This window comes from Anopheles ziemanni, chromosome 2 (genome assembly GCF_943734765.1).
Source record: "Anopheles ziemanni chromosome 2, idAnoZiCoDA_A2_x.2, whole genome shotgun sequence".
NCBI lineage: Eukaryota > Metazoa > Arthropoda > Insecta > Diptera > Culicidae > Anopheles > Anopheles ziemanni.
The window spans coordinates 46,826,618-46,849,377 of NC_080705.1; the positions used below are offsets into that span (position 1 = coordinate 46,826,618).

Below are 22,760 nucleotides of genomic sequence, written 5' to 3' on the forward strand. Positions count from 1 at the left end.
TTCCCGTTTGTATGGGAAGAAATCCGCGAGGTTTTATGCCGCGGATTCTTAACGAATTCGTACATTTGAAAATTCTTATTGAAAAAAGAGTGTCAATTGCTTTTCAGAGGATCCTAATTGTAGTTTTTTTTATGAATTTATCATCATTTTGTATAATTATTGAAATAATAACCAACGACTTCGTTTGAAAAGAAACAATCATCCACTTCATGGAAACACTTGAGCACCTTAGGTATAAACGAAGCTGGAGGCTTCAAAGGAACCTTTGAACATATAAGGTATAAACGCACAGAGTTCATTTTTCACCGACCGTCGAACGGATTTTATCCGATCGTAGTCCGTGCTCTACCCGAATGGCTTGTATAACGTTTGAACGGTTCGTAGCGTTTCGAGGAGAAAAATTGGTATGGTAAAAATACAATTTCACGCGAGCAGATATGAAAGTGTCCAACCAAAACAACTGACAACTGTCAACGAAGATAAAGTTTTAATAATTTTAACATCCTTTAAACCTTTTGAGGATAGCTATAAAACCGCTCATTAAGTCTAAAATCTTAGTAGACTTGAAGAGTCTGTAAATACGCTGTTAAGTCCTTCTTAAAACCTTCTCTCAAAACCAATCAATGACAATGCGTATTAAAACCATACAGACTTAACGTAGTCTGGTGGGGGAATCCTTAAGATTGCATTAAGAATGTTATTGAAAAGTCATTTTGTTGCTAGTTTGTTTTTGTTTTGGGTCATAAATAAGTAGAGAAAACCCAATTGTGGTGAATATTTGAAACGAAAACCCACTTTAAACGGCCAAAAAATAAGAAAACACAACCTATCCAACCCAAGTAACATTTTAAGTTTTATCATGGTTCTAACGATGTTGTTCATGCTCATCATTAAGTCTCATCTTAAGAGTAAAATATCTTAAAGGCTGTGATAAAACCTTCATAAACCCGTTTTAAGTGTAAGAGGGCCCACTCTACAGAACGTTGTCAAAACCATCCCTTAAAACCTTTTCTAGACCAAAAATCACTGATTGGTTTTAAGAGAAGGTTTTAAGAAGGACTTAACAGCGTATTTACAGACTCTTCAAGTCTACTAAGATTTTAGACTTAATGAGCGGTTTTATAGCTATCCTCAAAAGGTTTGAAGGATGTCAAAATTATTAAAACTATTTTGCCTGCTGAGAAACCTCTATAAAACCAATTGGACTTGGTACACCCATGTTAAAACATTGATAAAACTTGTTAAAGTCTAATAGGTCTTGAAAATGTTACTTGGGACATGACGAACGATTGTAGAATTTATAATAGGCTAGAGGGTCTACCGAAAAAGAGAGTTTGTTATAGTTTTGAGAAATAAGGGGAGCCCGTGGGCCCCCCTCATACCGCACTACTAGGTTGATTGCGTAGCCGAAATTAACGGTACACTCTACACGGTTGACAGAAATTGACATTGTTGCTGGTACTATGTAGTTCCAGCAAGAATCCCAGCAATCTGCCATGGAAAAACTTGCTGGTACTACATGACAGCTGCAAAATATTTGAATTTTTGTCAACCGGGTACGGTTCAAATACTCGTAGGTTGAATTTAACGAATGAATGTATCACCAATTGCATACATTCAGTTTGAACGTCCACGAGAGGTGTAGCCACGATCGAAAACATGGCGGCCGAGGCCTCATTTACTCTTTTACCGAATCTAGTCCGGGGTCTCATTAACTCTTTTACCGAAAATTTTACCAGAATTGTTGTGATAGGACCTGACCTGATGGATAAGCTTTGGGCCACTCACTGATAACTCGCCGTTATAAGCTGATGTGGGTTCCTGCTATCCATCGGGGTCAATGCGCAGCGTCCGTCGACCAGTTGACTTCGGCTGGGGATCGGAAGAGGATCGGGCACGGACGAGCCGCGCGTGGCGTCTGTTTTATGTACCGTTAAGTTTTAGGCCAAGGACCTCTGTTTTTAAAGTGTACGTGATCGTTCTAGTAAATATAGTCTATGGATAATTATGTAATTTACGTGTACTGATAAACATAAAAGTGAAAGAACATAAAAGTGGCGACGAGTAAAAAAAATCGCTTTTTGTGAACGTGTGCATTAAAGACACAAGACTTTTGGTACGAGCGTGCACAGTGAAGACAAAATTCCGCGTCCACGGGCAAAAAGGCGAAGGATGAGCGTTAACGGAAGCGGTGCATCCGAGTTTCCAGTGGAAGGGGACGAGAGTCGATCATCCGCGATCCGCTCTGGTAGTGTTGTTCCCGGGCAACATCATTTGCAGCCCGCCAACGAAAACCAAGTGCCATGGCCACAGGCTCCATTGCAAAGCGCATCCGCGCAGCCCGCCAACGAAAACCAAGCGTCATGGACGCAGCCTCCATCGCAAAGTGCATCCGCGCAGCCATTGCAGAATAATTTTGCCGCGTCATCCGGAGCGCCTGGGCAGAATTTTGATTTTGCGATGCTGGCCCAAATGATGCAGATGATGCAGCAGCAAATGCAGCAACAGCAGCAGCAGATGCAGCAGCAGATGCAACAACAGCAGCAGCAGATGCAACAACAGCATCAGTTATTCGCCCAATTGCTGCAGCAGCCGAAATCCGCATCACAGCCTTCCCAGCCGACAAATAGTGTTCCCAGCAATCCCGAGGTGATTATGGATGCTTTATCGAGTAGCATCACGGAGTTTCGTTACGAGGCGGAATCGGACGTAACTTTCGGTGCATGGTTTGCCTCGACGATGCAGCTAAAGTGCGTTTGCGGATACGCAAGCTGGGACCCGCCGAGTACGCCCGGTACACTAGTTTTATCTTGCCGAGTGTCCCTCGTGACTTGTCGTTCGTCGATACTACGAAAAGGTTAACAGCTCTTTTCGGAAAAGCAGAGTCGCTCGTTAGTAAGCGATACACTTGTTTGCAGCTTACAAAGTCGCGGAACGAGGACTTAGTTTCGTTTGAGCGAAGAGCAGTTTAAATGTTTAATGCTCGTTTGCGGATTGAAAGACGAAGCCGACGCTGAAGTGCGAACGAGCGAACTTCTGTCTCGAATCGAGGAGCGAAACGACGTTACATTAGAGCAACTTTCTGCGGAATGTCAACGGATCGTGAGTCTTAAAATCGACAGCGCGATGATTGCAGCAAAAACTAATGATCGCGTCCTGGCGCTAAGGGCCAGAGGACCACGATACCAGTCGCCTGGTCAAGATCAAGGAGGAAAATGGCGGCAAGAACGTGGCGTGTATCGAGAAACTCGCAACAAGCCGGCTGGGCCTTGTTGGTTGTGTGGAGGTACCCATTGGGCAAGAAACTGTTCTTATGCCCAACATAAGTGCCGTGACTGTAACAAAACGGGCCATAGAGAGGGTTTCTGCAACCAACAAAACGGTAGGCGCCAGCGGCGAAAATCCAAGAGATGGAACAGGCGCACTCCGGTAGAGACACGGTTTGTTACGATCAACGTCTGCAAGGTGACGCAAGCAAGGAAATTCGTCAACCTTCTGATCGGCAACAAGAAGGTGCGCATGCAGCTCGACACCGGTTCGGACATCACGGTGGTTGGACGGAGTGCATGGGACCAGTTGGGTAGGCCAACATTGAAGCCGGTAGGAGTATGCGCGAGGACAGCGTCTGGCTCGCAGCTGCAGCTGGATGGGGAATTCACGGCAAGGGTAACGATTGGCGACAGGACAAAGCCCAGCCCGCAAGATTGAGTTACCTCAAGCACTTTGTATGGCGCCATCTCGCTTCTGTCCACTAGAAAGCAGCCTACGAACCTTCGGTTTTTACCCCTCTTCGCCGTGCTTCATTTCCCTCGTCCATCAATTCTTCCGAGTCACCCATTTTTACTTCGCCAGACCCGATAGAGGATCCTCCTCTCCACCTCCTTCCATTGCCGCGTCTATCAACGCAGTCGGGCCAGCGCGAGGTGGAAGAATTGTCGTCGTTTTAAAGTTTCCGATTCCCCACCTCGTCCCGACACCGCCGCTTCAGGTTCCACACACCCGGTCCCTCGAATGTTCGCTCCGGCAGTTCGAACTGCCGATCGCTTTCTAGATTTGAAAATTTTGCCAACGGCAGCGATCGATTTTTCAAATCAATTGATTGATTTCCAACTGATAATTCAACATGAAATATGATTCTGTCTTCTTGTTGAATTTATCGTGATGCGGAAAATGTTTGCTCGCAGATCAGACAATAAGAAATCTAACATGAAATACATTTGCTTCGTAGAGTAAGAAACATAACTTGAACTTGTCGCTACAAGATCCATTTTTTTCACTGGAAAGTTAACCTTCTTATTTGAATGAGCGGGAAATTACTTTTTAAATACCGGTAGCGCGCTTAAGTAAATTTACTCTAGAACTTTTCACACCCTCCTTGGTTCAATTATTCGATTCGTATCCAAAATTAGAAATGAACTGGCATTCATTCAGAACCCTACAGCTGACTATCCGTTCTGGAAGTAGAAACGTGTGATAAGAAACAGGGAAAAATATGAACGATAGCAAAGCGTGTGGGTGTGGGTGTAGCTTTTTGTTTTTTTTATCAATCTGCTTCGGGTGCTGAAGTGCTGACTTCCCGCTTACAAGCGAGCTATCCGGAACCGACGATCGCAGCCGATCTGAGACGGAGAATCCCCATACAAATTCTCTCAATTTTTCGGGCTGGGAGGTCATCGTTATTCGCGTCATACCAGCAGACTTGCAGCTTCTGGGAGCAGATGCGATCGAGCAGTTCCAGCTCGGGTCGGTGCCAATGGACCACTTTTGTAACGCGATAAGTACAGAAGCGCTAAAATGGGAAAGCAAGTTCCCTAAAATGTTTAGTGGAAGTGGATTGTGCACTAAGGCAAATATTCAGCTGCGGCTGAAGGATAATCACCGTTCAGTATTTTGTCCCAAACGTCCGGTTGCATACGCGATGCAAGCTATTGTGGAAAAAGAGCTAGACCGCCTGCAAGACTTGGGTGTTATCACCAGAACGGACTATTCGGATTGGGCAGCCCCAATCGTGGTAGTGAGGAAACAGAACGGCAGTATAAGAATATGTGGAGATTATTCAACTGGCTTGAACTCAGCTCTCCAGTCCCATGAGTATCCACTACCACTTCCAGAGGATATTTTTGCAACACTTGCTCAGTGCCAGTTTTTCAGCAAAATTGACCTTTCGGACGCGTTCCTGCAGGTGGAAATAAATGAGCAGTATCGTCCGTTACTTACGATAAATACGCATCGCGGGCTATACCATTACATCCGCCTGCCACCCGGGATAAAGATTGCGCCAGCGGCATTCCAGCAGCTGATGGATGCAATGCTCGCCGGATTGAATCGTACATCCGGGTACATGGACGACGTAGTCGTGGGAGGAAGAACAGAGCGTGAGCACGATGAGAACCTTCTAAACCTTTTCCGGCGCATCGAAGATTACGGATTTACCATCCGCGCGGAAAAGTGTGCATTCAAAATGACTCAAATTGAGTATTTGGGGTTCATCGTTGATAGCCAGGGTCTCAGACCGAATCCCGAAAAGATAGCAGTAATTCACGAGTTGCCGGCGCCAAGGAATGTGAGTGAAGTACGATCCTTTTTAGGAGCCGTGAATTATTACGGGAAGTTCGTTCCAAAGATGAGAGACCTTCGGTACCCTCTGGATGTGCTGCTGAAAAACGAGTCACAATTTGAATGGACACGCGAGTGCGAAGATGCCTTTCGGAAATTTAAAGAGATACTGGCCTCCGACCTGCTCCTGACGCATTACGACCCCAGCGCGGAAATAGTGGTTTCTGCGGATGCTTCGTCGGTTGGTCTAGGCGCAACGATCAGCCATAGATTTGCTGATGGATCGATGAAGGTGGTGCAGCATGCTTCACGAGCCCTAACGAAGGCAGAAGCAGGGTACAGTCAGATCGATCGTGAAGGTCTAGCGAACATCTTTGCCGTTAAGAAATTCCATAAAATGCTGTACGGACGCCATTTCCGGTTGCAGACGGATCATCGACCACTGTTGCGCATTTTCGGCTCCAACAAGGGCATACCTGTTTACACAGCCAACAGGTTACAGCGTTTTGCTCTGCAGCTTCAACTGTACGATTTTAGCATCGAATATGTTAAAACGGATCAATTTGGCAACGCGGACGTGCTCTCAAGGCTAATAAGGGAGCACGCAAAACCAGATCCAGAGTACATCATTGCAAGCGCTGAGTTGGAAGAGGACGTGAGTTCTGTTGTAATAAACTGTATTAACGTGTTTCCGCTTCGTTTTAGAGATGTTGCGAAGGCAACGGAATCCGACCCGGTACTGCGGCAAGTAACAAAATACATTATGGAAGGTTGGCCGCGAGACAAATCATACGGCGAAGATTTGGCTCGCTTTTTCCACAGAAGCGAGGCCTTATCCACGTTCCGGGGAAGTATTTTGTTCGGGGAGAGGGTGGTCATCCCAAGAAAGCTACAGCGGCGTTGCTTCGACCAGCTGGACATCCAGGGATCGAAGGACATCCAGGGATCCAAAGGATGAAGGCGGTGGCTCGCAGTTATGTGTACTGGCCAAGCATAGATAGAGACATTGCCGAGTACGTGAAAACATGCCACGCCTGTGCAGTAGCATCGAAGTCCTCCCCGCGTGAGAAACCCGTTTCCTGGCCAGCTACCAAGAAGCCCTGGGAGCGCATCCACATCGATTATGCCGGTCCAGTTGACGGTGATTACTTTTTGGTAATGGTTGATGCGCATGCAAAGTGGCCACAGGTAGTAAGGACGTGTAGCACTACGACAAAGGCTACTATTGCGATGATGCGGGGCATCTTCGCAAGATTTGGCTATCCCGAAACGTTGGTCAGCGATAATGGACCCCAGTTCGTATCGTTCGAGTTTGAGGACTACTGTTGCAGAAACGGCATAGAGCACGTGAAAACCGCGCCGTTTCATCCTCAATCGAATGGGCAAGCTGAGCGTTTCGTGGACACGCTAAAAAGAAAAATGCAAAAGATCCACGAAGGTGGAGCCACACGAGAGGAATCACTTGATATTTTCCTTGCATCTTATCGGATGACTCCCAACCCGGTTGTAAGAAATGGCCAAACTCCGGCGGAGGCTATGCTGGGGCGAAAGGTTCGGACCGCCCTAGAACTATTGAAACCTCCCTCCGCAGAAAAGGAAGCACCGCCAGTGGGCGATAAACGGTTCGGTAGCGGTGACGCCGTTTATACCAAGATGTATGCTAGAAACTCTTGGCGGTGGGTTCCAGCACGGATTGTACGAGAACTAGGCACGGTGATGTTCGAGGTGGAGACCGAGGATCGCAAGGTGCATCGCCGTCACCTGAATCAGCTTAGAGAGCGCGGTGCTGCCACGTCAATTAATGCACCTAGTAATACCGTAGAGCCGAACCGATTGCCGTTGGATTTGCTCATCGATCCGGCGCCGCAGGAAACAAGGCCGATTTCTCCTGCAGGGCAGCAAATCATCACATCGGATACGGTTGCATCTCCACGTCCAGTCCCTTTCGTGACTAGCAGACGACGGCAGCCGATACAAGAACCACGCCGGTCTTCTAGGCCTAGAAGACCCCCACGTAGGCTCGACGAGTATCGTCTAAATTAAAAGGGGGAGATGTTGTGATAGGACCTGACCCGATGGATAAGCTTTGGGCCACTCATTGATAACTCGCCGTTATCAGCTGATGTGGGTTCCTGCTATCCATCGGGGTCAATGCGCAGCGTCCGTCGACCAGTTGACTTCGGCTGGGGATCGGAAGAGGATCGGGCACGGACGAGCCGCGCGTGGCGCCTGTTTTATGTACCGTTATGCTTAGTCTACACAAAGCGCAAGCAACCAACCAAACGGCAAAATGCTGTGAGTTAGCGGTAAAATGCTGTCAGTTGGCCAGTCAACTGTCAAAGTAAGCGAAAATCTGTTTTTCGGTCGACGAGTGAAAAATAGATTTGCGCACCTGGTATAGAGTGCCGGTGGATGGAAAATAGTTGTTTTTAATAATGTACAGTGGTTGTTGATAAGATTTCGGTGTACACAATACATCTGTGCTGTTTTTTTTACAATTAAACAATCAAATCAACATTGAATGCGCTTACATCTGCATCGGCTCACGGATAGGAACGTCTACACGAAGCGAAAAAAAGTGACAGAAAAAATGATATTTTCGCCTGTGTTTTCAGAGTTTTGCGCCTCGTGTAAACTAAGCATTAAGTTTTAGGCCAAGGACCTCTGGTTTTAAAGTGTACGTGATCGTTCTAGTAAATATAGTCTATGGATAATTATGTAATTTACGTGTACTGATAAACATAAAAGTGAAAGAACATAAAAAGAATAAAGATAAAAGAATAAAAGATTGGTAACGTAAACTTATACCGCCCTGCTACACGAGCCGCAAACTCCAACCGCAAACTCAAAAACCGTATAAGTTTACGTCAAAATCTTTGCGGTTCGTGTAGCCGCGTTTTGCGGTACCAATTCTGTGAGCCACGCTACACGAGCCGCAAACTCAAAAACTTTGCGGCGCAAAGAGGTTTTGGTTTTTGATTTTTCAGTTAACTCAAAAATCTTCCTTCAAAGCTAACAAGATCTTATTTCAATTCACACAAAAAGTAAAAGATGGATAATCTGTTGATGAGTGAAGTGTGGCTAACTACCCTATCGCGGGTCATCGAGTTGAGTACCCAAAACTTGCAACAACGCAACAGGCATCGCAACAGGCGTATTGTGCGTAGGCAAGAATATGGCAACCGTTTGCTGAACAATACTGTAGCAGAGCAAGCAAATGAAACTATAATTAACTTTCTTCGCATGAAGAAGGAAAATTTTGATGTTCTCAAGTTACATAAAAAGAGGTAGGATAAAATATTTTAATCTTTATCATTCAACTTTTTGAAACTTTTGGATAAAATCAGTTGGTGGACCGGACTTTGCCGACCCCTGATCTATAGTGAATTTATAATTGATATTCTAGCTATAAAATGACAAAATATTACTGTAGCTGCGAAATAAACACGTAAATTTATCACCATATGTTCGTTTATTTTGTTTTTGAGATTTGTTATGTTTACATTTATTTCTTCTTCATCTTCTTCTTCTGGCGCATTTGATTTTGCGGTTAGCTGCCAAAAACTTTGCAGGTCCCGCTAGGCAGCTCGAAATATCGTTCTCAAAACGTCCTCCGCGCGAACAAACGTCCTCCATTTTTGTATGAGGATGAAACATAAGGAGGACGTTTTTCGAGCAATCGTCCTCCTTGTCCTCCTCACCATACAAAACTGCTCGATGTTTGTGTCATGGAGGACGTTTTTGAGGACGATTTACTCGAAATTGCCTAGCGGGGTGCAGTTTTCAGCTCACGGAGCTGAAAAGTTTCTGACGTAATATAGATAGAAAGAACACCTCTGATCGAGTTACATCGAATTCAAATAGATTCGGAGCAAGTCTGATTAAAATCAAGGTGGGTCCTAAGGGAGGTGAGCTCAAAGGCCTGGTCGTAGCAGCCATTTTGGAATTAATTTTTGACAATCGTTCCTGGTTTTGTTTACCAACAAAAGGATTACGACGCGTTAGCAAGCTGCTGGTTCCAGTTGATACGGTTACCGGAAGACTCTGCCCTCATTAGCCACAACTTTACTGAGGGCACAGTTCCATCTACGAAATATTGCAAACCCGGTTGACAGAAATTGACATTGTTGCTGGTACTATGTAGTTCCAGCAAGAGTCCCAGCAATCTGCCATGGAAAAACTTGCTGGTACTACATGACAGCTGCAAAAAATATGAATTTTTGTCAACCGGGAAGTCATCTAGTAAATGAGGTTGGACGAGATGGATAAAGCGGTTAGGTCGTCCAAAGGCACATATGTTAACAAATTTGTTGCTAGAATCCTACACGAAACGTGTTTGTTAACACAACAATATCTTCATTATATCGCATTTTTCACATTCCATGAGTTATTTTTGCAAAAAACAGCTGAACAGGATAAATACGGCATTCTTACGCTATCGGAAAGAACTTTGGAAACAACAACTGGCAAATTGGAAACATAAACAAAACCCGGAACGATTGTCTAATTCTTCCTCTATTTTTCTAAAATAATCAAGGCTATTTGTTCGGGATGAACCCACCTGGATAGTAATCACTTTGATTAAAATCAAGAATCGAATCAGTTCGAGTCCCAAACCAATCAATTCTGATTCAACTCCCAAGTGAAGCTAATACGATTCGAATCCGTCAAAGGAGGTACAACCCTTGCAATCCGTCAACGGAGCGAGTCTTCGAGTCTTTCGAATCCCGATTCTGCCAACACTATTCAGTTGTTCAGTGACACACGAGCAGCATCGTCGTGGCTATTGTAAGTGTACTAAATGACATTAATTTTTTGATTTTCTTGTGAATATTACAAAGAAATGTTTGTATTCTGATAATCTTATTTGATGACCTAGTTGCAAATCGAAGTATTCTCACTCTATCTATATAGTCCGTGTTTGTCAAAATATCTAGGAACATACCATGTGCAAAGACGGCAAGGTCTTCAGCCCTTAGCTTGGCGCGTGTGAACAAAGAGGATAGGTTTCGAGGTTTTTGTGGTGTAGGTAATGGCGCTGCAGAAGAAGACACCAGACAGTCACTTCAAAATTTCCTAGATATCAGGAAGATTTAGAACCACGAAAATTAAGAGTCGTTTTTGTTCACTTCAAGCTAACACATACAAAGTCACAACTTTAACATAATGGGCGTAAGGTGTAATGTGTAGTGCATTTAGAAGCAATGAAAGTCCACACAGTGTCTTGAATGCAGGCTGAAAAATGGTGGTGCTGATGCCATGTGCTGTGGTGAGATATTCCATTAAAATTATTTGATGATATTCCAAAATGGATGTATCGGATGTTCAATCGGATTTTTATAGCTGGTCAAGCATTTCAAGATTCGGATGATTCAATTCTCGTCGAACATTGATTATGCCGTTCATTTTGCTCACCAATACCTGTGCGAATCTGAAACCGATTACACTTACACTCTGAAACAACTTGGTTTTTACAGAATTAACTCTCAAAACTTACGTCCTTCTTCTCTGCACAAACGAAAAAACGAAGTGCTTACTAATTGCAAAATGGCTTTAGAAAGTTCAGTACAAATTTATAATTTTAAACAAGCCACCAAGATGCTCTCATGTAATCATTAAAAAAATGTAACGCCATGCGACTTTGGCTTTAATTTACCCTTCTTAAATGGGAAACCCGTAGCGCGTGTGCATGAGATTGAAATTGGTATGGGTGAGATGAGCTGAAATGATGGTAGTGAAATACATAATGGAATGTGAAGGAAAGCAGGAACTTCCTTAGAGGAAGCGAAAAAAACGCAGGAACAAATGAAAAAATTGATCATCATCGTAAGAAAATACGAGTCGAAAGCTCGAGAATAGTATCCTATCGAACCAGATGAAGGTTGGATTTCGTTAGGAGTAGTTTCTGTGCTTAAATTAGGAATGGTAAATGTTAAGACGCGTTGCTTATTTAATAAAGAAAACTTTGTATGAATCTTGATAACTGTGAGTCGTAGAAAGTACTGACAGTCATATGAACCAATCTATTGGTAGTAACGGCATTTTGGATTGGCTATCAGCCTGAATTAAAGGTATGGAGAATTTCATAAGAAAATGACTCATTTCCAAGGACTTTGTCTGTGGCGAACATATATTTAACGATACGACCCGAAAGTTGCATGATTCATGACTTTTGATTATTCATCATAACCAATGATGTGCGTATCGAGAAGCAACACAATTCTATAAGACTTTCCCTTGAATCCATTGTATGAAAACTCGCGGGAAAAATGTTGAATCGTTGACTACACCAACGCATCAATGCAGAACTGACGCTTGGTTTTTCTGTTAACACGATAAGCGCTTTGCCAAAATTGCCCTGCTTTCCGTTCTGCCAGCTATTCGTAGCAACGCTGGCCTACCTAGCGTGCTCTGTCGGTTCGAGCAGAGCGACGCCGGCTTACGAGAAAGAACACTGTCGGCCCCACAGGACCAACGTAGCGCTTAACGTGTTAAAAGATAGTGCGGTACTGTACATTACTGATGTGCGTGCCGGCTTAAGAAAACAATTTAAGAAAGCATTCAAGTACTCAACATTGTCTTCCTACAAACTTTTTATTGTATAGCGAACTGCATTATTGGCTATAATTTCACTAGAAGTTCTATTCAGTTAACGATTCAGTGCAAAAGCCGGAATCGCTACCCATCATCAATTTTAAAAGTCCGTGTCTGTGAGTGGTGACTTTTTTTTGAAGCTCAAATTAACCCATTCACAGTCCAGCCAAGTTGAGAAAATGGCTCAAAAATTTGTCACTGTTATTTTGAGTTTTTGTATTTTTGATCTAAAAATAAAAAAAAAATTATATTTTCCGAAAAATTTTGAGAATTTTTTTTATTAACACTCTGACGGCCGGGTACATCTATCGATGTAATGGCTCCGTTTCAGTTTGCATCCGATCACATCATTTTGGTGTGCTGTCAACGCTGTCACCAGACACGCACCACAGACGACTGGATTTAAACAAATATCAAATGGAAAGTAAACAAATTTCACAGGGCGCGTTGCTGTTCGTTCGTAAATTCTAATCAAGATTGAAAAAGAATTATCTAACATTGCGGCCAGATACAGAGGAACTAGTGCAAAAGTGCCGATCACAAAGCGTTGCGACACCGTGAATTGTGCGGCCGTCTAATTGTTAAATGATGGTCAGTTTGCATATGCAATATTTGTTATTGAGATCAGCAACCGAGTCACTTGAACACGCGGGTTTTGGATATTTAATTGGATATTACACATAGAAAAATGGATATCCGATTTAGCTCCAAAACAATCGCCAAAATCAAGATTTTTGGCCCGCCAAATGATTTTATCCGGCCCGTAAGAATATTTAGGTGCTTCATACTAAAAACCCATTCCAATTTTTATAGGATTTGTTCACGATGTCAGGTTTGACTGACAAAATGAAGATGATAATTGTTTAACGAGGTGTTCCTGTTATATGTTTATCGATAACATTTTAAATGTTTTATCTTTTACCACTTTTTATGTAACTTTGCTTTTTAGAAAGATCCACTCTCCATTACAAAGGGTATTACTTTGAAAACATTGAAGCCTATTTGAAAAACGTGTGCCAATCCCTGGTTTAGGGTGATGAATTGATTCATGCATGGCTCACGCATATAGTCACAGCCCGCGATTGAAAGTGGTTGCATACCCTTGTGGGAGTGGTAGCAAGAGAGAAGGTGCAGATTTAGAGTGAGAGATCCGAGCAGTATCCGAATACAAGTTTACAAACACGTAAGAACGTGTTTTCGAAGCAGGTACACGCGAAATAAACGACGCGCAACGAAAGTAGAAACAAAACGTGCGACAAAAAAATCCAATGCAGTACAAAATTCCATTGCGCAAAACTGTGAAGGGGTTAATATTCGTAATGAATTTCTAAAATTACAAAATTTACCCAATGTTTTGGAAAATACTCTTAAATATCGTTACTCAAAATTTCAAATCGATGCAACATCTAGACAAAAATATATTTGGTCTGAAGTACAGAAAAACTGAATATTCGATACAAAATGTACCTGGGTACATTTGACACTTCCGTGGTCGCAGGAAAGTCGCAGCGCCGTGTAGACCTGCGGTTACCCGTGTAACCCACATTCTTTTGAATTTTTTGGTGTAGCATTCAAAAGACAATTTGGGTATAAGTTCGTTGTTGATTTCCGAACAATTATTGAATATTTTCACGGATCTGTGCATTTATAAACAAACCGCCTTAGCCCAACCTTTATAATTACATCAACCTTGCAGGTAGCACTTCTGACAGAGTCAAAGTTTGACGTTTTGTAATCCAGATGATCGGTGGATTGAAAACACAGTTCAACATCACAAAGAATTATCCAAATTTCGTATGTAGATCTAATAAATATTCTTTACTATAAAACTCACATCAGATGTTCAACATAAGACATATTTAAATCAAGAATGCTTGGATCCGTTCACCGAACTTTGATTTACTCTTGCATCTTGCCCCATTGTTTACATTTTGAATGCTAGGGCGTCTTGCCCCACCTGGACCGCCGGTGCATCTTGCCCCAAAATGAGGATCGTTCGTTTTTTGTCATTTATTTAAAATTTTGAGGATATTAAAACAGTTTCTCTTCGGTATTCGTTAAATACCATTCTTCTTCTTGGCGTAACGACCTCTTGGTCATGCCTGCGCTAAGGGCTTACGAGACTTGTTTCCCTGTTGTACGTGGATAGTCAGTCCTCTCGTACAGGGGAGGGTCCGGTCTCGGTTGGGATTCGAACCCACGCCGTCGAGGTGGTGAGCCCCGGCGCTCATGGGCTGATTTTCTAACCGGCGCTACCGCTCGGTTGTCGCGGATCCTCTTGCAAACTATATTTATCATTTTTCCAAGATTAAAATTGTGACGAAATATGTTCGGCCGAAAATAGACGTGGTGCGTCCGACGCGTCCGTGTCCAGAATGTGATCTTAAACCTGTCAAACTGACATATTTTAGGTCACTTTCGGCACGCGCTAGACGACGCGCTTGCCTGGACGCAGAGTTGCTTCGAGCAAGTAGGAGAAATTTCGGAAACTGAATAAAAATGTATACGGTATGTCCCCGCAGTACGCTATATTCGATATTCGCGAATTTTTACAACTGATAGCTCATAGCGTTGCTTGAGTTCTGATTAGAAGAATTTTACTTTGTTCTGGTAGAATGAAGTTTTTAATAGGCTCTTTTTAACAGAGTTTTGATAAAATAGATGAAATGGATCACTTTAGTGATTTAGATAGACGATATGTTTAAAAAGCGGTTCCCTCTCAGTGTCAACTCTTCAGTATGATGTATAAACGATATGGCAAAGGCAATCCGCAATACGCGAAAATTCGATATACGCTATTGTGTTCGGTCCTAAACATTCGCGTACTGCGGGGACCAACTGTATTTTGCTTGGAAAACTATTGGTTCGATTTAAATCAACAGTTACTGTAGCAAACATTGATCTCAACAAATTGAATATGGTTGTAGTTTGCGGTCATTGTGGTATTGGATAATTTTTTACACGATCTAAATTAAATAATAGCACAGGCAACCAGACTCGCACTTACGCTATCATAAATAAAAAAGTATATAATATTTAATTACGTACTGCTTGGATTGCTTTGCTAATATATTGTTTGTTTGTTTTTTTGCAGGCATAGTGTTTTCCAATTCATGGTAAAGCCATCTCTGGTGAGTCTCGTGTGTTTGGGAACAGATTCCGTCGAAGTGTGATCGGACGATCGAGTTGACCGAGTGTGGAAGAACGAGTCGTGTATAGCGTTCATTTTGGAGGCTTCGTCTAGGTTTCGGTACGTGTTTTTCTTTGTTTACGTCTTCAGCAACGGAAAGCGTAGCACGTAACAGTTATTTGAAGATTTAATTTGTCGTCTCATTTTTTCTGTTGCTATCGCACACGCAAACCTAGACGGACACATTCGAATAGCAATTTGGTGCATTGGCTCAGCTGTAAACTATCAAAACTATTACTTGTGTCCAAATAAGACTCTTCGGACTTTTCGTCGTTGGTTTGATTGCGCTTTAATTTAAAGCGCAGCCACAGGGGGATACGATTCAGTCCGCAACGAAAGCAGTACATAACCACCGAAAAACAACCGCAGTGCAACAGCAGTGGAATCTGCGCGGAAACAGTAGTCAGTTTGCTTCGTTCACCATTCCGGGAAAAATAGAAAAGATAGCGGTTCCACCGTCAGTTGGGTTGCGGAGTGCATATCCTACTGCTGGTGCTTCGCCAACCTTCAAGACGGAAGACCCGAGGCAAACGGGGACAGAGTCTCGCGCCACGGGGAGGGAAAATCCAGTCCCCCCCGCTAGCCGACGCTGGGTCCCTCCATCCCTGAGACCGCAACATGGACTCACTGAAGAGGCCAGAATTGATTCGATTTTTCGAAAAGTAACTATCATCACTATTTAATAGAAAAAAACAACATAAAACCGTTAATTTAATTCTATTTTTACTTATCATCAACAGGTTCGCGGTATTCTAAACAAACTTACACCAGAAAAATTTCAGAAACTTAGTGATGAATTGCTTAAACTAGATCTTAACTCGTCGAAAATTTTGAATGGTGTTATCCTGCTGATCTTCGACAAAGCTTTAGATGAACCGAAATATTCGTCTATGTATGCGCAGTTGTGCAAGCGCATTGAGAAAGAGCTAGAAACCGACATCGATAAGAACAAATCGAGCACTTTTCTGCAGATTTTGCTGAACGTTTGTCGCGATAAGTTTGAAAATCGCGTACAATACAGTGAGAAGATTATCAATTCTGAAAGCACACTCACCGATGATTTGGAGGAAAAGAAAAATGTCGCTAAACAGAAAATACTGGGCAACGTTAAGTTCATTGGCGAGCTATACAAACTCGACATGCTGGCCGAACCGCATTTACACAAGATGCTCCGCTCGCTGTTCACCAACAAGTCAAGCTCGTCGACGGAGAAGAACTGCGAGGACATGGAATGTTTGGCCCAGCTCATTCGGACATGTGGAAAGAATCTGGATACAGAGTTGGGAAAACAGCTGATGGATCAGTACTTCGATAGGATGGAACAGTACTCGCTGTCGTCGAAGTTTCCACCGCGTATCCGGTTTATGCTACGCGATCTAATCGAGTTGCGCAAAAACAACTGGACTCCCCGTAAGGTGGCCCTGGTCGAGGGTCCGGCCCCGATACAGGAGTTGAATCATGACGACGACGTGCTTCCACCAGGACTTAACCACCTGCGCAACCGCGATCGGGATTATCGTAATAACGATCGTAGCGAGCAGCGCGACTGGATTAGCAAATTTACGTTGAATCTGCAGCATCTCAACGATGGCTTCAATTTGCTGGGTGTTTCGAGTCCTTCCCCGTTACTTCCTAGGTGAGTGTTCAGATATGTACCATTTTGTTAAAGTATCCCTTCCAATAGAGCATATGCGACAAGAAAATTGTAGGCTAGAAAGGTAACACTCCAGATTTTCTGTAATTTTCACATCATTTTGTTTTTACAACAACAATTGGTTTCAGAAGAGCGACCAAATCAAACTAAGCACTTTTTGTGCAACTGTTCTATATCCAATGTTTATGTGTGGAGTGCTTATGTGGGACTTGACCGCACCGCGTCCCATTCGTGCATGGGTTTACCATATTAGAATCGAGGTTTGTGTTTACGATTTTTATCGTGGTGTGTCGTCACGTTACTGCTGCTTAATCAGTGCTCATCTCTACTGAAGGAGACTTATGGAGGTTACTGACTGAACGTTTATTACTCAGGCTTAGCCAAGTCGCGATAAGTTTACCAATATTAATTGATGTTTATGCTTTTCCAAAAATCAAAATAAGTTCAGTGATTGTTTTAAATTTTTTACGTTATACTTTTTTAATTACTTTGTAATGTGTAGTGATATCATTGGCATACATTTAATAAACGTAAACAATTGTATTCATACCAGCTATAATCAATCGTCGAATGGTTATGGAAACCGAGATCATCGAGACAATGGTGGCGGTGGAGGTGGTGGAGGTGGAAACTACCGTATGCATAATAATCGCACCAACCAGAACAATTATGGCAACAACATGCGTTACAACAAGCACAGCAATAACCATCACCATCATCAAGGCGGTGGTGGTGGAGGTAGCGGTGGTTCTATCCGAGATAGTAGCAGTGGATCCCACAACTCTCCGTACGGCAACTCCAACATGATGAACAACAAGGATTTGGCTCCACGCTTCAAACGCAATCTGATGACTCCGCCACAAAATCCAGTTGAAGAGTTACAAATGCGTCCAACACCCAACAGCTTACTGTTTAAGGCAAATATGAACATAAAAACACAGCTGCCCATTTCTTCTCCGATGGGAGTTGGCGGTGTTGGTGGCGGTAGCAAAATTACTTACAATTCCCAATCTGTGAACGAGTTTTCATCGCCTCTGACCACTCGTACATTACTGAGCGAACAGCGTAATGCTAGCCAGATCAACAGTAGTGCCTTTTCGGGAGGCAGCAACGCAGGATCTAGCTTCGATGGTTCTGGGGTCTCTGGCAGCTCTTCAATGCCCAACTCTGTTGCTAATAATAGTCAAATTAACAACAGTGCAGTAGGAAACAACTCCAACGTGATGAGTTCTGGTCGTAGTGCAGGAGGAATATCGAATGTAAATCAGAACGCATCATCCATCACGATGGGCCATCATCATCACCACCAGCAGCAGCAACACGTGTCCCATGGAATCAATCCTCGATCGATAGCAGGTACTGGAATGAATACCAATTATCATCATAATAATCAGCTTCAGCATAATCAAAAACATCAATATCATCACGAAGACTCTCAGCAACATTATTACACCCAACAACACGAACATCATGGAGGTCATCAACAGCAACGAGGGCACGGCGTAATAAATGGCGGTAGCGAGAGATCACTCATGCCACACGATGGGCATTCGCATAACAATCGGCACTACGATAGCCAAGCACATTCGTCGACCACATCGAATGTTATGTCTACAACCGGCCCGAATACTCCTGCTTCACCTGCAAACAACTTGGTACAGAACGAGCAAATGATTATTAAGCAGGCATCTTCAGAGAAGCTCGAGAAGAAAAACAAAAAAGATAAGGGACCGGGTAAGGACGAATACCTAGTGCGGGTTGCGGCATTTGTGAGTGATGTATTGCTGGAGAACATAAAACAACAAATCGCTGAGGATGAACAACAACATAACATTAATGAAATAGGAAGTTCAAAAGAGCCTGCTTCCAATAATGAAAAAAATAAAGCGGTGCAAGAGATTGTTATAGAGGTGGTCGATAAGCAGTCGAATGATAAGCCCCCCACTACAACTGAACAGGAGGAGGGTTCTGAGGATGAAAAGAGGGAAAGTTTATCCGAAACTACTTCTTCGCACCCTGACAGCTCCTCTTTTATCGATACAGCTAAACAAGAAACGGGGCTTGACTCACAAGAGACCCGGGATTTTAAAACACAACAGTTTGAGGCAAATGAAACGACTGCTGGAGAGCTTGGAATGGAAGAAAAAGTTGACGTTGGTTCGGAGACCAACAAAGAGACAAATGCAGTTCTATTCGTCGACCAAGAACAGATCAAAGAAAACATAATTGAACAATCTCCTCCGGTGCAAGAGAAAGGCCCTTCAGAGGAAGAATGTCGCAAACTGTCATTGATGGAGGAGTTAGTAGACGCATTTAGTGCGCTGAAAATTCCGGAAAAGTTTATGCGGGATGCGATTATCAAAATTCTGAATGAAGTTCTCGACCGTAATGAACCTTTCCATACGAAGACGATCGAGTTTCTGCAGGTGTTGCGTAAGGAGGCAAAGCTGTCCAACAGTGCTGTTCTCGAAGCCTTCAAGTCGGTGGTGAACGGAATTAGTGAAAAAGAAAAAACTATTCCTAAGATCACTACTATCATAGCATCACTGCTGGCCCGTGCGGTATCCGTTAATCTTTGCAAACTAACAGACATTTCGAGCTACACGGACAATGGACAACACTATCCACTCTTCTTGCTCGTCCTGCAGCATCTACACAAACAGCTCGGCAAACCGGTGTTACAGGAGATGTTTAACAAGAGCAAGGTTAATTTGATGACCAGTTTGCCTGAGTGTGATCGCAATAAAGAACGTATGGCCGAGATACTGGAGGATCGCAATCTTAGCTTCATATACCCGTTGTTACGCGTGCAGTCCGAGCTGTGGAAGCAGATTCTGTTGGACGACAACCCACAACATTTCTACAAGTGGATCAAGGAAAATGTCGAAGCGATTTGTTATACGGATCCTGGATTCATCACGGCCGTTATGACGGTGCTGCTGAAGTACATCAGTCAGGTAGCACGCGCGGTGTTACTTATTTTCCACATTCTATTTATTTTCTTTAATTTACGATTCTTGTAGGAATCAAGCAAACTGGAGGAGGAAAGAAAGCGAGTCGAAAAAGAAAAGGAAATTTTCACCAAGTACTGCCCCGTGCTGCATGCTTTCCTGCACAGCAATATTGATCTACAACTGATCGCTATATACGCAATTCAAGTTTACTGGTATGACATCGGCTATCCCAAAGGTATGTGTCTGCCCATGATTACTAATAATGAAATTGTTTCTCCGTACCGGGGGTGCAGACGACGTGTGCGCGTTCTTCGGGGCCGAAGAACGCGCAGACGACGTGCGCGTGTTAGCAAAACTCCTCCCCGAAAGAAACTCCTACAGCGAGAGTGAGCGGCACTATACTACTTTCCTTTGCAACCGTACAGGAAGCAATGTAAAATCTGAGCTGCACTCCGGATTTTAGGATGTTTACGCACACAATCTTAAAAACGCCTTACATCCCTAGATGCGCAGCATTGGGTTTTCTCTAGTAGGTTGGCCATGGAGGAATTTTAATTATTTTGGTAGCTGTTATCTCTTGTAGAGCCAACAGACCAATGAAAAACATTTTATAAAAACATACATTTGAAAGCGTTATCGAAAAACATAAGCGCTGTCATGAGTTCATTGCAATAAAATAAAAATCATTGGGCTTATGACATTAAGACTTTGTATGAGCCCGGAACGGCTGACCTACATTACGTAGGTGGTAGTGAGTACAAAAATGAATAAATTTTGAAGTTGATATAGATACACTGATAAAAGTATTCCTTAAAATTCCAATCAAACAGGTTTTCTGATAAAGGAATCGTATGATAGGTAACTGTTGATCAATATAAATGTGTTTCCCTGTTTCTATTGTTTTTTCGTTAAAGAACGGAATTTAAACGTCCATTAGGAATGCTTGTTTTGGTTATCCTAAATTGCAAGATAGCGCTATTTTTACCAGTTATATGGTTCTGTATGACCTTGCGGCTGATACAAAGATCAGGCATTTTACGCTAGCGTTGGTCTGGTTTGGTGTGAGCCGTTTCGTACTCATACGAAAAGTCCTTTGAAGGTCATATCAAAATAGGGCGGACTTGCAACTTGAGACCCACTGGAGTACGAGGGGCCATTCAAAAGTTTGCATACACCGTCAGATTAAAACAGCAACCAGAAACCTTAGCGCCCAACTAGGGGCTCTAGTATTTGGTGACAAATTAAAAGAAACAATTGTAATACTCTTTCCTTTCCGGCTCCACCAACAGTAACAGAAAAAACTGTCTGCAGCAGGAATGGGAGCTCTGAAAACCTGTACAACTTGTGTCCAACATTGTAGTTCTTCATGAGAAAACAGCAACCAAAATGATTAAATTTCCTTCATGGTAAAACAATTAAAGAAAAACCAAAGATGCGCATCTAGGGATGTACGTTACTTATAAGGAAGTATGCGTAAACATCCCAAATTTACCTTGCTTCCTGTACGGTTGCAAAGGAAAGCAGTATACAGTTGGTCCCCGCAGTACGCGATACTCGATATACGCGAATTCGCAATACGCGATTTTTTACAACTGACAGCTTATAGCGTTGCTTGAGTTCTGACTAGTCAATTTTACTTTGTTTTGGTAGAATGAAGTTTTTAATATGCACTTTTTAACAGAGACATAATTATGCAATGTAAGAAATGGAACGCTTATTAGTGATTTCGATAAAAGATATGTTAAATAAGCGGTTCCCTCTCAGTGTCAACTCTTCAATATGAGGTATAAACGAAATGGCAGAGGAAATCCTCAATACGCGAAAATTCGATATACGCTATTGCGTCCGGTCCCAAACATTCGCGTACTGCGGGGACCAACTGTATTGCTGCTCACTCTCGCTGCAGGAGTTTTTTTTCCGGATTTTGCCGAAGCTAAACCGCACACTTCGTCTGCGCGTTAGCCGCGCCCGAAGAACGCGTAGACGACGTGTGCACACCCCTGTACACTACTGCAGTTATTGACATGTTTAAATTGCTTTATTCCTTAGGAGTCCTGTTGCGTTGGTTCCAAGAGATGTACGAAATGAGTGTTATCGAAGAGGATGCTTTTCTGCGGTACAAGGAAGATGTCACTGATACATACCCAGGCAAAGGCAAAGCACTATTCCAGGTCAATCAGTGGCTTACATGGCTGGCCGAAGCAGAAGATGAAGACGACGAAGAGGAAGATTAATTTGCTAATATAGAAGAGATATGAATGGTACAAGCGTTAGTAGCAAGTCAAATCAAGTGTGAATTAAATCAACGCTGCTCTCCTTTGCTAATTTTTCTATTGAGATAGACTATTTTGACTTTGAGTAGTTTTATGTCATGCTACTTTTATGATTTACTAAGATAACTGGGAGGACGTTTTTTGATAAATGATGTAAGCCAAAAGCAGCGTTTTGGGGCATCTTTCGATTACCGGTGTTTTAGTTTGGCAGTCAGACGATTTTTAAGGCGAAACATTAACGATGGTGAGGATTTAAACCGTATCACTTAAAAGATTTTATTTTATTTTCTTCTGCCCTCTAATGGACAGCAACAGGATTATGTAGATTGCGATATTTTATTTTTTTCATTTCCGCTCTGTAGAGAATTTTGTTATATAGTACATTTCGTGACGTAATCTAATTTGGAGCAAATGGTACTCTTTTGAATATGGTATAAACGCATCTAGTACGACGATTCATGCTTCTTGTATTGATATTGATCGGTAATATTACAACGGTTCCAAGAAATATTCGAAAATTTTATCTTCCTCTAAAAAAA

At 42.8% G+C, this 22,760-nt stretch overlaps 2 protein-coding genes across 2 annotated transcripts; both read left to right on the forward strand.

Annotated features, from left to right (window-relative positions):
- The first annotated feature begins 6,510 nt into the window (after positions 1–6,510).
- On the forward strand, positions 6,511–7,599 carry LOC131293668 (uncharacterized protein K02A2.6-like). The gene has a single exon (XM_058321744.1). It carries the CDS (start codon positions 6,511–6,513, stop codon positions 7,597–7,599), a length of 1,089 nt encoding a protein of 362 aa, XP_058177727.1.
- An 8,040-nt stretch (positions 7,600–15,639) lies between these two features.
- LOC131282705 (eukaryotic translation initiation factor 4 gamma 2) lies at positions 15,640–22,564 on the forward strand. Its single transcript, XM_058312236.1, has 5 exons — positions 15,640–16,002; positions 16,081–16,976; positions 17,548–19,951; positions 20,018–20,183; positions 21,998–22,564. Exons 2-5 carry the CDS (start codon positions 16,231–16,233, stop codon positions 22,180–22,182), a joined length of 3,501 nt encoding a protein of 1,166 aa, XP_058168219.1. The 5' UTR covers positions 15,640–16,002; positions 16,081–16,230; the 3' UTR covers positions 22,183–22,564.
- The last annotated feature ends 196 nt before the right edge of the window (positions 22,565–22,760 follow it).

What these genes read in the sequence shown, in the direction of transcription:
- LOC131293668 (XM_058321744.1), top strand. Translation starts at nt 6,511, where the DNA reads ATGAAGGCGGTGGCTCGCAGTTATGTGTACTGGCCAAGCATAGATAGA.
- LOC131282705 (XM_058312236.1), top strand. Translation starts at nt 16,231, where the DNA reads ATGTATGCGCAGTTGTGCAAGCGCATTGAGAAAGAGCTAGAAACCGAC. An exon ending in CCTTCCCCGTTACTTCCTAG is followed by an intron (nt 16,977 to 17,547) that starts GTGAGTGTTCAG and finishes TATTCATACCAG; the next exon opens with CTATAATCAATCGTCGAATG. An exon ending in TGCTGAAGTACATCAGTCAG is followed by an intron (nt 19,952 to 20,017) that starts GTAGCACGCGCG and finishes CGATTCTTGTAG; the next exon opens with GAATCAAGCAAACTGGAGGA.